This window comes from Pelodiscus sinensis, chromosome 2 (assembly GCF_052426305.1).
Source record: "Pelodiscus sinensis isolate ZL-2025 chromosome 2, ASM5242630v1, whole genome shotgun sequence".
Taxonomy (NCBI): domain Eukaryota; kingdom Metazoa; phylum Chordata; order Testudines; family Trionychidae; genus Pelodiscus; species Pelodiscus sinensis.
The window spans coordinates 60,131,066-60,144,809 of record NC_143053.1 but is presented as its reverse complement, the minus strand read 5'-3'; the positions used below and the strand labels follow the sequence as shown (position 1 = coordinate 60,144,809).

The following is a 13,744-nucleotide window of genomic DNA, read 5'->3' as shown; positions in this document are numbered from 1 at the left end:
TAGCCCCGGCGTGCGGCCGCGCAGGGAGCTGTGGCCCTGCAGCAGGCTTTGGCATGTGGCGGCTGGGGAGGGGAGAGAGTTTAGCAAAACAAGTTGCAGTCCCGTCCGCCCCCCTCGCTCCCTCAGTGCAGCTGAGCTGCTGCGGCTCGCTATCCCAGTAGGCCCCGCTGCCTTGCCATTGGCTCCCCCCCGCAGCCGCCGCGATGGCCGGAGGACGGGAGAGAATCGTTCACTTGCTGAGCCAGCTGCAACGCACAGCGTGAGTGTTTGCCCCTGGGCACCAGCTCCTAGCGTCGGCGTCCGGTTCCCTGGGCCTGCCGAGGACATGGCGGGGCGGGGGTGGCGGACCAGTCAGCTTTGGGAGCCTCGTAAGAGCCCGAGGACGTTGCTCCTACCGCCGATTCCATAGCTCGACAGGCTGCGCGGAGGCAGGACTTTGCCTCTGAGGAGCTTGTGCCTTTGGTGTCGTGTGTCTTCTGGGGGCCAAGTGAATGCACAGGATCAATTCTACCCCTGACTAGCAACACGCAAACCATGGCTGCCTTCTCTGCCCTGCCCTGGGAAATAACCAGCACCGCGGCTGCCTTTTCTCATGCCATGTATTGCCGTGAAGGGCGCTGCTTCCACACGCGCTGCAGTGGAAGGGAGAAAGTCTTTGTTCATATTGTGTCAGGGTACGCTGATGGGGGGAACTCGTTTTTCTGTTTAATTCAAATCTGCATCATATCTCACAGCTACCTCAAACCCTTGTGTGCAAGCCTTGCTGCTGACATTCGCCTGGGCACTGCAGTGACAGTCCAAGTAGTAAAATGTAGCTTTTTTTTGGGTCAGATGAAGGCTTTCGTGGTTATGAACTACTAATACACAATCATCTGAAGAAAAAGCTGTCTCAAAACAGCCAGATCTACTTGATCGAATCATGCGTCTGTCCGTTTTGACTACCTCTCAGTAGTCTGTCAAATCAGTGTGGATGTGGGCCAAAGTACATAAGAATGGCCATACTGGGTCAGACTGAAGGCCCATCTATCCCTGTATCGTATTTTCTGACAGTGGCCAATGCCTCAGAGAGAATTAACTGAACAGGTAATCTAGTGATCTATCCCCTGTCACCCATTCCCAGCTTCTGGCAAAACAGAATGCCATCTCTGCCCATCCTGGCAAATAGCAAGCCTTTTCTGTACAGATTAAATACACAACCTCTGTGCGCTATTGATTGGGTTTTTCTTAACACCATGAATTTGATCTGGAGAAGGGCAAGGAACACAATATTGGACATTCTGTGCGTTTTTTTCTTTTTTTAAATATAGTAGCAGCTGAAATAGTAAGGCCTAATCTACACTCTCCTTTTCCCCCTCTTCCCAGTTGATTTGATTTACACAACTTCAGCTTATTTACTGCAGTAAGGTCAGAGAGGGCTGCTCTCCCATCGACTTTGGCTACTGGAGTTGATGGGAGAGCACTACTGATGTGATAAATCGACTGTCGGTGGATCGATTGGTGCAGCATAGATCCACTAAATAGTGCAGACAAGCCCTAAGTGATAGCTGAACCCATATATTTCCCAGGTTTCTGCATAAAAATCACCACCTGAATTGGAGCCTGACAATTCAGCATTTCAATAATGAGCGGTATTACCTATGTGGAACTATATGTGACAAATCTTGTAAGATATGGTAACAAGATTATTTACTTAATAACATAAGAACAGCCACACTGGGTCAGACCAGTGGTCCATCCAGCCCAGTATCCTGATTTCCAACAGTGGCCAATATCAGATGCCCCAGAGGGAGGGGACACAACAGGTAATCCTCACGTGATCCCTCCTCTGTCACCCACCTCTGGAGAAACAGGCTAGGGACACCATTCCTACCCATCCTGGCTAATAGCCATTGATGGACCTAACCTCCATTAATCTATCTAGCTCTTTTTTGAACCCTGTTAAAGTCCTAGCCTTCACCACATCCTCTAGCAAGGAGTTCCACAAATTGACTTGTCTTATAAAACATGACAGTGGCTCTTACATGTAGACTTGTTAAACTCTTTGCTTTCCTGTTTTGTTTTTAAACAAACATTTCTTTTCTCATTTAATTAGATGCCTGTGTCCAGCTCATTCCCACACTTACTCTCAAGGTACGATTATTTTTAATGTGTGCGTTTCCCAAATTATTCTGCATTTTAACATTTTCAAACACAAATTCGCTTTCAATAAAACATACAACAAAGGAAAAGTAAAATGATAATAAATATAGTATACTTAAAAAGAATGTTATGCCAAAGAGAAGGACTATAAATTAATTAGGGCTATAAAACATTTTTTTAACATAGCAATTAATTATGAGATTAAAAAATAGTTGCAGTTAATCTCACTGTTAATAATAAATACCAATTTAAATTTATTACAAATATTTTGAGTTTTTTCTACATTTTTCAAATATATTGATTTCAGTTAGAACACAGAACACTATAATTCTCATGTCATACTATTTTTATTACAAATATTTGCACGGTAAAAAAAGATAAACAAAATAAATAGTATTTTTCAATTCATCTTATACAAGTACGGTAGTGCACTCTCTTTAGTGTGAAAGTGCAATTTACAAATATAGAATTTTTGTTTAACATAACTTTTATCAAAAACAAATTAGTATAAAATTTCAGAGCCTGTAAGTAGAAACATGACTATTTAGTGTGTCTGGGATTTAAATACTTTGTAACATTGCCTACAATAATACTTGTTTTCACTCTAGTGCCAGTGTAAATAAGAAGTGGGCAGCATTATCTCCTGTAAATGTAAACAAATTTGTCTTGTCCTAGTAACTGGCTGAACAAGAAATAGGACTGAGTGGATATCTATTAAGTGAATTGAAAAATACTTGTATTTTGTGTAATTGAAATCAATATATGTTGGATATATTTCTACATTTTCAAATATTTATAATAAATTTAAATTGGTATTATATTATTGTTTAACAATGAAATTGAAGCTGCAATTAATCAAGACTCTTTAATCTACTTACCGTAATTTGTTTTGTACTACTCACATGCATTGTGTGATTGACAGCCCTAATTTTAATACAATATTGGACATTTTCCCCCCAATCATGTATAAAAGAGCATCATAACTATTATTATTACAGGTACAATTAAAAGTGAAACATATATATTGTATAAGTAGGGCCCTACCACATTCACTGCCATGAAACATGTGTCACAGGCCATGAAATCTGTTCTGAAATCTGGCCTTTTGCGTGCTTTTATTTTTACTGCACAGATTTCACAGGGAAGACCAGCAGTATTTTCTGTAAGCTGGGTGCATATGTGGCCGCCCAGGAGAGAGTCAGATGCCGCCCAGCTGATTAGCAAAAGGCCCACAGCTAGGTTTTATTTTTGACTCGGTGCATGTAAAAATTTATTCTGTAAATGGATGGAAGAAATTAAAAGGAACATTGGAGACCAGTGCTTCTCAAATTAGGGGTCCTCACCCAAAAGGGAGCTCCAGAGGGTGGCAAGGTTACATTAGGAATGTTGCGCTATTGCCACTCTTACTTTTCGCTGCCTTGAGAGCTGAGCATATGGAGAGCAGCAGTTGTTGGTTGGGCCCCCAGTAGTGAACGCGGAACCTTGCCAGCAGCAGTGCAGAAGTTAAAATGGCAATACCATACCATGCCACCCTCACTCTTTGTTGCTGCCTACAGAGCTGAGCAGCCACAGAGTGGTGGCTGCTGACTGAGGGCATAGCTCTGCAGGCAGCAGCTCTGCTTTCAGAGCTGGGATCCCCACCAACAGCCATGGCTCTCCAGCTCTGAAGCCAGTGCTGCCACCAGCAGCAACATAAAAGTAAGGGTAGTAATACCACAATCTCCTGAATCAGGATCCTTACAACTATGGCACCGAGAAATTTCAGATTTAAATAGCTGAAATCATTACATTTATGATATTTCAAATCCTATGACTGAGAAGTTGACCAGAATTGACAATGACTTTGGTAGGGTCATTGCACAGCAGCACAGCTTCACAGGTGAGCCTCTGACTGGACAGGGCTGATTAAATCACCTGTGCTGCTGTGCAGCTTAGCGGGAACACTGGTAGGGTCCTATGTATATGTAGTAAATGTGATCTGCTTCCACCATTTTTTTATATGAAATGTCCTTTCATAATCATTGAATACATTGAATTACAGAATACTAGAACTGGAAGGGACCTCGAGAGATCATTAAGTCTAGTCCTTTGCGCTCATGGCAGGACCAAGCACTGTCTAGCTCATCCCTAATAGATGCCTATCTAACTTGCTCTTAAATATCTCCAATGATGGAGATTCCACAACCTCTCTAGGCAATTTATTCCAGTGTTTAACCACACTGACAGTTAGGAAGTTTTTCCGAATGTCCAACCTAAACCTCTCTTGATGCAATTTAAGCCCATTGCTTCTTGTCCTATCATCAGAGGCAAAGGAGAAACATTTTTCTCCCTCCTCCACCAACTCCAACTCTGAGCAAATATTTTAGCTATAAATGCATGCAAAATTGCTGAGAGCTTATTCAGAGCTTATTCGGAACAAAAAAAATAACTCTTTGTTTAAAATTCCACTCTCATTCAATTGTCACAACATATATCAAACTAGCACAGTTCATAATTTAAAGGAGTGCATCATTGGGACTATTTATATGGATAGGTGTGCAGGATCAATAGTGGTCTGATCCAGTGTTCAGCATGAGTAAACGATGCAAAACCAAACTCAAAGCAAGCAAATCCCAACTAAAAATGGATCTAAATGTCAAACAAGGAACCAAATGTAAACACATTTTTGAAAAATCACATATTAAAGCCAGCGAGTTGCTAAGCTGAAATTGTTGAAAGTTGTAATAAAGATTTGTTTTACATTTCAAAGTTCCTGATAAGTATATATTTTACTTCCATTCCAGCTCCTGAACATGCTGCTTTGAAGAGAACAGACTATGCTTTTGAGGTAGATGTAATAAATAAGTATATTTCTGTTCAGAGAGAAGATTTAGTATGTTGAAAAAGATATTTCAATTATTTAAAAGGTACATTCACAGTTGAGGCAATTGGATTGAGCTTCATGTAGTTATTTTTCTAACACAACTATTGCTTAATTTTATTTGTAGATGGCTGTGTCAAATATTAGATACGGAGAAGGAGTTACTAATGAAGTAGGCATGGTAAGCTTTTATCTGATACATCTTTCACCTATGAAATGTTACTTTCCAAAAAAATGATATTTACCATCAAGTGACATTGATTTTAGGTTATTATAGGTATGTTTGCATTATACATCACGTTTAAAAGATTTAAGGCTAAATATATTTTTGTGAGACAGTTATAATATGAGTTGCACATATACAAATATGTAGTAGTAAGCTCACGTGTGATGGTGTCATAAATTATTATTTGTCTTGCAGTAGTGCCAAGATAATAGTATTGAAACTTTCATTTTAAACCCATATGCTCTGTTGTTCTTAATCAGGGGTGGGGAACCTCAGGCCTGAGGGCTGGATGCAGCCCCTGGATCCAGCCCTCAAGGCTCAAGGCCTCCTCCCACCCACATTGGGGAGTCCACGCTGGTGTACCAGCCACCCTCCAACTGCCCCACAGAAATATCTACTAGACTGGGCCCCATAGGCTGTGGTGTGGGAGGAAAAAATGAGGAGTGTCTTTCTCCCTCTCAAGTGAGGGCCACGTCAGTGAGGGGTTTTTGGTTTTGTTTTGTTTTGTTTTTACTTCTCACTTGCATGCAGCCCCTGGCTGATTGTAATGTGGGTCAGCGGCCCCCAACCCATAAATGGTTCCCCACCCCTGCTCTTAATGATTAAAAAGGAAAAACTTTTTGGTGCTGAAAATTCTCAGTCTTCAGCCTACAAGTGAAAATGTAAGAAACCTTTTAAAAACAATAAGTAGGAGATTTTAAAATACTTCTGAGCTTTTCAGACATACAGAAATATACATTTTCGGTATAAAAATATAGCACATACAGTTCTACAATTAGATATTAATGAAGCTATTTGAATATACAGAGTGAACCTCTCTAGTGCTATACTCTCTGGTGCAGCAACATCTGTGGTCCGGCATCATTTTAGTTAGTCAGATGCCCACTTATCATGGGTGTGGCCAAGTTTCACACAGTCCCATAAAGTTTTTTTACAATCACCAGTCCTGGCTCTCAGTCTTCTGTGCTGTTATTTAGCTATAATTTACCCCAAATGTCTTCTAAGAGGCCAGTAAGTAGTAGGGATATAAGCGACTAGTCAACTACCCAATAAGTCTAGTGTCAGAGGCAGCAAGGGGGGGAAAGCAGGAGCCCAGTGCTGGGGGGAGCCGACTTAAAAGCTAGTTCCCCCCAGCACCGTCTCCTTGGGGGAGCCGGGGAGGCAGAGGTGCAGCGGGGGAAACATGCAAGCGGGGACTGAAACAGTCCCTACTTGTGCCGAGTCCTTACTGCTGCTCCTCTGCCTTTTAAATGTAGTAAGAGCTGCCCACGGGGCTCTTACTATGTTTAAAAGGCAAAGGCACAGCAGAAAACCCAGGGTGAGTAGGGACTCAAACAGTCCCTGCTTGCGCCATTTTCCCCGCTGTGCCTCTGCCTTGAGGTGCAGCAGTCGAAACTGGTTTGTGTGGGGACTGCTTGAGTCCCTGTTAACCCCAGATTCCCCACTGCACCTCTGCCTTTTAATTGTAGTAAGAGCCCTAGAGAGGTTCAACCTGTACAGTTATTTCAGTACCCATGCAATAATGGAACCTAAAGGGAAAGACCAGGAGACCATACTAAACATGGTGCATTAAGTGTGTATACCCCCTATAGCAGGCCTGGGCAAAATACAGCTGGAGGGCCTAATCTGGCCTGCCAAGCCACCGGATCCAGCCTGTGGAGGCAGTGGAGAGCCCCACACGCCACTCAGATACGCGACTGTGGGGAGCTTTCTCTTTGAGTCCAGAGGGGAGGGGGAAATTTTCAGATGCCGCTCCCACCCCCAGCACAATCCCATTGTCCAGTTTCTGGACAGACACTGGCCAATGGGAGCTGTCTGTTTGAATAACAGGCAGCCACAGAGCTCAACCCTCCTGTTCACTCACTCAAGCACATGGCCGAACAGGCAGAAACATTTTAAGCTCTGCAAGTCTTTAGCTCTGCTAGCAGGCAGGCAGGCTGGTAAGTCTCCTGGCGAGAACCTGCCTTTGGCACATCAGCCCCTCGCTTCCCCAACTCTCTACTCCACATGCACACATACTCCTCCCAGATCTGGCACCCCAATCTCCTGCCCCAGATCACAATCCCCTCCTGCCCTAGGTCACATCCCAAAACCCTGCACTCCAGTTCCCTGCCCTAGGTCACAACCAGCTTCTTTGCTTAAACTCCCTCCCAGACTCCATTCTCCCTCCTGCATGCCAATCCTTTCCCCCAAGCTCCCTTCTACACCCAACCTCCATCCCAGATCCCGCACTTCCTCCATTAATACTATGGAAGAAAGCAGCCCTAGACCATTTTCCAAAATCTTGGGAGTGGCCCCCATCAAAAATTATTGCCCACACTTGCCCTATAGTGTGTGGAGTTCCTGCTCAGGGTGAGCCCGCTGAACACATTCTGATTTGATGGTATTTTACAACCATTTTACTCTAGTGTAAATGAGTGTATGTTGTCCCCAAAAAGAGAATGGCTTCTTGAAATCACAGATAACAATTCATTTGGGGATCTTTTTATTTGGCTTCTGGTGTTTGAAGTCTTTAGCTGGACATGAGACATGTTTTCTAGCTTTTCTCCAGAAAGCCTGAGACCTAAAGTCTTCCTTTAAAAAAAAAAAAAAAAAAAAAAAAAAAAGGGCTGGGATTCTCTTCTAATACCATGAACCAAGAAAGCATAATATAAGAAATCAGAGCTATCACTGTTAACTGCGGTGGTTGAAGCATCAGGTAGTGAAGTTCCCAGATCTGGCATAATAAAAAAAGGCCCCAATTCTCAGCTTATGATCAAATCAGGAGAGTTAGCATCACTGATAACTAGTCAGTTTCACAAAATGAGTTAATAGTTTCACAGCTTACAACTGTGGATGGGACAGCTTTGCACACACCTCTCACTGATCACAAGGACATGTCAGCAGCAGCATAGAGCTAGCAGCAGGAAGCCACTGTGGCCCTGCTGCACTGCTGGTGGTGGCAGCGGGGACCTACAATGTGTTTTAAATCACCCACAGGCAGCAGGTGGGACAGGGGATGCATGGATGGGAGGAGTGCACGGTGCAGCAGGAGAGGTCGGGAGATGCGCAGGTGGGTGGGAACACACAGCTACCCTCCACCTTCCCTGAATCCTGCCAGAGAGTGGTGTCTGCTGGCCCGCTAGGAGGGTTTGAGAACTGGCACTGACCCTAAGGTAAATTGAGTTTGAAAACCCCTCTGGTTTCAAGTCAATTTTTGGAAATCGAGGCTAGCTCAGTTCTCTGGTGTTGCCCTCTTATATCTACTGGACTGTGTAAATAAATATAATTGTAAAATACAATTGACTACTCCTGTGTGGCTTTGGCTTGCTTGCTATCCATGGGACAGCTGCAGGTGTATTTCCAGTATCTTGCATGTGTCCTTCACTCTAAGGCTACGTCTATACTGGCAGCTTCTTGCGCAAGAACTGTTTTGCGGAAGAGTTCTTGTGCAAACAGTCTTCCACAAGAGCGCATCTACATTGGCAAGAGATGTGCTTTTGCGCAAGAGCATCCATGACTGTGTTGATGCTGTCTTGTGCAAGAAAACTCTGATGGCCATTTTAGCCATAGGGGTTTCTTGAGCAAGAAATTCATGCTGCCTGTCTACACTGCCCTCTTACGCAAGAGCTCTTGCACAAGAGGGCTTATTCCTCGTGGGGAGAGGAATAACTCTTCCGGAAGAAGCCCTGTTTTCCGACACTGTACTGTAAATTTACTTGCACAAGAATGCACATGCAGTGTAGACACTCGGCAAGTTTTTGCGCAAGAACAGCTGTTCTTGCACAAGAAGCCGCCAGTGTAGACGTAGCCTAAGTGTTTGAGTTATGTTTTAAACTACACCTTTGTCTATAGCTGTGTATGCGTGGGTGATACATTTCATTTTACTGTGTTGATATTATATACGTTTGTGATGAAAGACTTTATTGCAAATTTTAGTATTTAGTATCAAATAATTCAGTTTAATTGGATTGGAATTTAATGTAGTTTAAGATTTCAGACTTTGTTTTTAATTGATTATTGTAGGACCTGCAGAATCTGGGTGCTAGAAAAGTTTGCATGATGACAGATAAGAACCTCTGCCAGCTTCCTCCAGTAAAAGCAGTATTAAATTCCTTGACAAAAAATGGTATAACTTTTCAAATGTATAATGATGTCCGGGTGGAGCCAACAGATCAGAGGTACTGTTTCTTTTATATACTTCTGAACACACATATTCTCAAAGTATCTATTTAGACTCTTATTCCCACCACTGTAGTGTCATTGGTACATCAGTCCTGGAAAAAGAGACCAGCAGAGCTGAGTCTTAGAGCCTAGATCACCTAATGCAAGTACATAGGGCTTGTGCTGCAGGGCTAAAAGTAGCAGTATAAATAGTAAAGTGGAGCCCAACATCTCAGAGTCCAGATTCTACCCTGAACCTAAAACATCTACATTGCTGTTTTTAGCCCCCAAGTATGAATTGAGTCAGTTCACCTCAGGCTCTTAGACTCACTGCTGTAGGGTTTGTTTTGTGTGGTTCTTTTGTTTTTAAGTGGGTTGGTTTTTGTTTGGTTTGGTTTTTGGGGGGGGAGGGGGTTGTTTTGTTTTTGGGGATTTTTCTCCCTCTGTAGATGCTCTGGTAATGCCTCTGTGTCAGTGACATGTACCTTGATTTTAATAGTTAAGTTTGCAAATTGCATTGTTTATGACAAAATCTTCTCTTCCTTCTCAGTTTCATGGATGCCATCACATTTGCTAAAAAGGGGGATTTTGATGCCTACGTCGCTGTGGGAGGTGGTTCTGTAATAGACACATGTAAAGCTGCCAACCTATATGCATCCAGTCCTGAGTCAGATTTTTTAGATTACGTCAATGCTCCCATTGGAAAAGGAAAGTCTGTTACTATGCCTCTCAAGCCACTCATTGCAGGTAAAGAAGCAGAAGTGTGGTGGATTTTTTTGTTTTAGTTTTTTCTTCTTTCAAGGCTCTGTGTAAGGTCTCCCAATCAAAATAAATGTATCTTTGGTCATCTAACCCTCCACTTAGGCTTGCTTCCACTCCATTTGAATTCAGGATCTTGTTATTCATCACCAGCTTCTTTTCTTTGAGTTAGTTATTTTACTTCTGTTTGCGAGTCAGAGGATCATGGAATCATAGGGCCCTCCAGAGATCATCAAGTACAGTCCCCTGCCCTCAGAACAGGACCAAGCACCCTCTAAATCATCCCTCATAAATGTTTGTCTAATCTGCTTTTGAATATCTTTAATGATGGAGATCCACAATCTCCAAAGCAATTTATTCCAGTGTTTAACTACCCAGACAGTTAGGAAGTTTTTCCTAATATCCAACCTAAACCTTTGTTGCTGCAATTCAAGCCCATTGCTTCTTGTTCTATCATCAGAGGCCAAGGAGAACAATTTTTTCCTTCCTTCCTTATAACCCCCTTTTAGGTACTTGAAAACTGATATCATGTCCCCTCTCAGTCTTTCCTTTTCCAGAGTAAACAAACCCAGTTCTTTCAATTTTTCCTTATAGGTCATGTTTTCTAAACCTTTAATCATTTTTGTTGCTCTTCTTTGGGCCCTCTCCAATTTCTCCACATCTTTCTTGAAATGTGGTGCCCAGAACTGGACACTATATTCAAATTGAGACCTAATCAGCACAGAGTAGAGCAGAAGAATGACTTCTCATGTCTTTTTCACAACATTCTAAAATGATTACATCTGTCTGATCCGTTGGACCTAGACCTGCTAACTAGTTTTGAAATACAATGTCAAAGTACAGGCTGAATCTCTCTAGTCCTACACCCTTGGAACCTGATCTTTGCTGAACCACAGGAGGTTAATATTGTCTAGCAGCATTACTAACGCTTCCACTGCTTACTTGGCTCTTAGAAAACATTTAGGGGTAAATTAGAGCTAAATAACAGCACAGAACTTGAGAGCCAGGACTGGTAGCTGTAAGCAAACTTTATGGGACCGAAGGAAACTTAGTCAGACCCACAAGTGGGCATCCTGCTAACTAAAATCATGCTAGACCATTGATGTTGCCAGACCAGAGAGTGCCAGATTAGAGAGGTTCAATCTGTACATCATGATGGGAGCTATATAATTATAAAATATTGATCTGTACACCCCACTATTAATTATATCAGGGGGTTTCAAACTCTGGTTTGCAGCTTCTTAGGGCAAGCCACTAGCTGGCTGTAAGACACTTTGTTTATCTGCACCTTCACAGTTACTGGCGATCGCAGTTCCTGTTGGGTGCGGGAATGGTAATCCGTGGCCAACAGGAGCTGTGATCACCTGTACCTTTGGAGGTACAGGTAAACAAAGCATCTCACAGCCAGCTAGCAGCTTGCCCTTACAAGTTCCTGACCCAGAGTTTGAAAAACCCTGCATTATATAAAACCTTATGTTATATGGAATATGTTTTACTGCTTATGTAGTTGGACAGTGTTTTCTTTCCTTTTTTTGTTTTGTTTACTCACTCACTTGTGTGTTTTAAGGATAGCATATATCAGCATCATCACTGATCTACCCCCTCTTAGTCCCAATATGATAATTTGTGGAATATTTATCTAACAGTTAATTATCTATTATATCCATATTTAGAGCTTGAGCCAAAGCCCACTGAAGTGATGGGAAAGCTCTCCTTGATTTTGATGGGCTTTGAATCAGTTCTTAGTAATTGACACATGTCTTTGTTTATACAACCTTTTTTATCTTCCATTTAAAACAGTCCTCCCTTTCTTTCACATTAGTAAAACCATGTACAATTGATCCCTGATGGAGGCGGATTAAGCCCAAATCATCATTATTCCAGCTTCCAAGTATTTTATTAACAAAATGTGCATTTGCTTCCACTGGTGATGAATGCAGCCTATTTTAAGGTTGGATGTGCAGCAGTAGATGTTAATGCTTTATTTAAATGGTTTGTAGCATCCCTTGACTTGCTATGCCTTTGTACAACACATAGGTATAGGGGACCACAATACTTTTTATGGCTTTTGGGTGCTATCACAATACAAATATATAATAATCCTGCACTGTGCTTATGCTAGAAAAAACACTTCTAAAATTGATAAAAGAATGCTGTGCTACTCATTATAGAACATTGTTACTACTCCTGCGATATGCTGTTAGGGCTCCTAGCTGCACTGCCAGCATATCCCAAGAGTGCGACTGCACAGAGTCCAACTCCAGGAAGTCTGGTGGCAGGTGTATAACATTTATTGTTGCATTATAGTAATTGTCCATTTTTCTTTTTAAGTTCCCACAACAGCTGGTACAGGAAGTGAAACCACTGGCATTGCCATTTTTGACTACAAAAAACTAAAAGTAAAAACTGGTAAGACGTTAATTTTGTCTGGTACTTAACTAGATTTTTTGCCAAACTTTCATTATTTTCCTCTGCCATAAGATAAATACCTTGTGTAATTTCAGTTGTGACACATCAATGTATTCAATAACTGCAGACAAATCTCAGCAGATTAATGCATTTTCTCTTGAATGAAATTTTACAGTACATTAATGATGGAATGCACACATGGTTGTTACCCCAGAGTCTCAGTAACAAGCATAATCTTTTGAATTAATTTAGAATTTAGGATAAGGGATCTGATTGATTATGTTAAATACTCTGGTTACCAGAAGGAAGGCCCCTGACACCGTATCTGATCATCGGTGATTTCTCCCCAAAAAAACCATGCTTGGAATCCAGATTAAAGTTCACTAATATATTGTAAGAATTTAAATTGACAAGTGCATGAACAGGAACAAAAACAATAACCAACAAATCCAACCCCCACCCCAAAACAGAAGAGAAGACAGACAGAAAGATCCCCAATACAGGTAAGGTATTTATACGTTACAAAAGTCTCTGTGTCATCAGTGGTAGTATTGCTGCTTGCGACCTTCTACCTTTGGGCTCAGGTTAGCCCTTAGGGAGGCACCGCAAGTGATCCCTCGCAGTTCTGATATGATTCTCGTTGGGCCTTCACCACAACGGAGTGTTTCAGGGACGATGACAATGTGATGGTCCGAGGCAGGTAGAGATCAAATACCTCTGCTTGGTGTATCCCAGATCACCAGTGCTGAGCCTTCACCACAGCGTGGTGTGGGAACCCACCGCAGTTGTGAATGATATTCAATAACTGCAGACAAATCTCAGCAGATTAATGCTTTTTCTCTTGAATGAAATGTTATAGTATATTAATGAAAGAATGCACACATAGTGTAACAGAATATTAGTTGAAAGCTTAGTGGGAAACTGATCTTATCTACACTACAAGATACGGTTGAATAAGGTGGATTTCTTAGCACCCAATTTTGTAAATTTGAAGGTGCATGTCCCCACTGTGTGAAAGGATTCAATGTAGTTCAAAGTAGGGTATTCCCAGTAGTGTGGCTATCGTCAACTTTGAGAGCAATGTACTGTGGATAGCTATCCTACCATTCCTGCCATCCATTTGCATTCTAGTTTATACCCCAGTGCATGCTGAGACCAAAACTGCAGCAGATGGTTCTGGGTACATATCATCAGCACTCATCTCCTCC

General features: G+C 42.1%; 1 protein-coding gene across 3 annotated transcripts in view; it reads left to right on the top strand.

Moving 5' to 3' along the window:
• The window catches only part of ADHFE1 (alcohol dehydrogenase iron containing 1), a 38,849-nt gene continuing 25,105 nt past the window's right edge, over nt 1-13,744 (top strand). The window contains exons 1-7 of one of the 3 annotated variants that reach the window (XM_075920606.2): nt 1-259; nt 2,093-2,130; nt 4,923-4,966; nt 5,127-5,180; nt 9,231-9,385; nt 9,919-10,115; nt 12,459-12,536. In XM_075920606.2, coding sequence (XP_075776721.1) covers nt 204-259; nt 2,093-2,130; nt 4,923-4,966; nt 5,127-5,180; nt 9,231-9,385; nt 9,919-10,115; nt 12,459-12,536 — 622 coding nt within the window. In that variant the 5' untranslated portion in view covers nt 1-203. The remainder of the gene's footprint in view (nt 260-2,092; nt 2,131-4,922; nt 4,967-5,126; nt 5,181-9,230; nt 9,386-9,918; nt 10,116-12,458; nt 12,537-13,744) is intronic. The other 2 variants (XM_075920607.2, XM_075920608.2) reach the window with 2 other exon arrangements.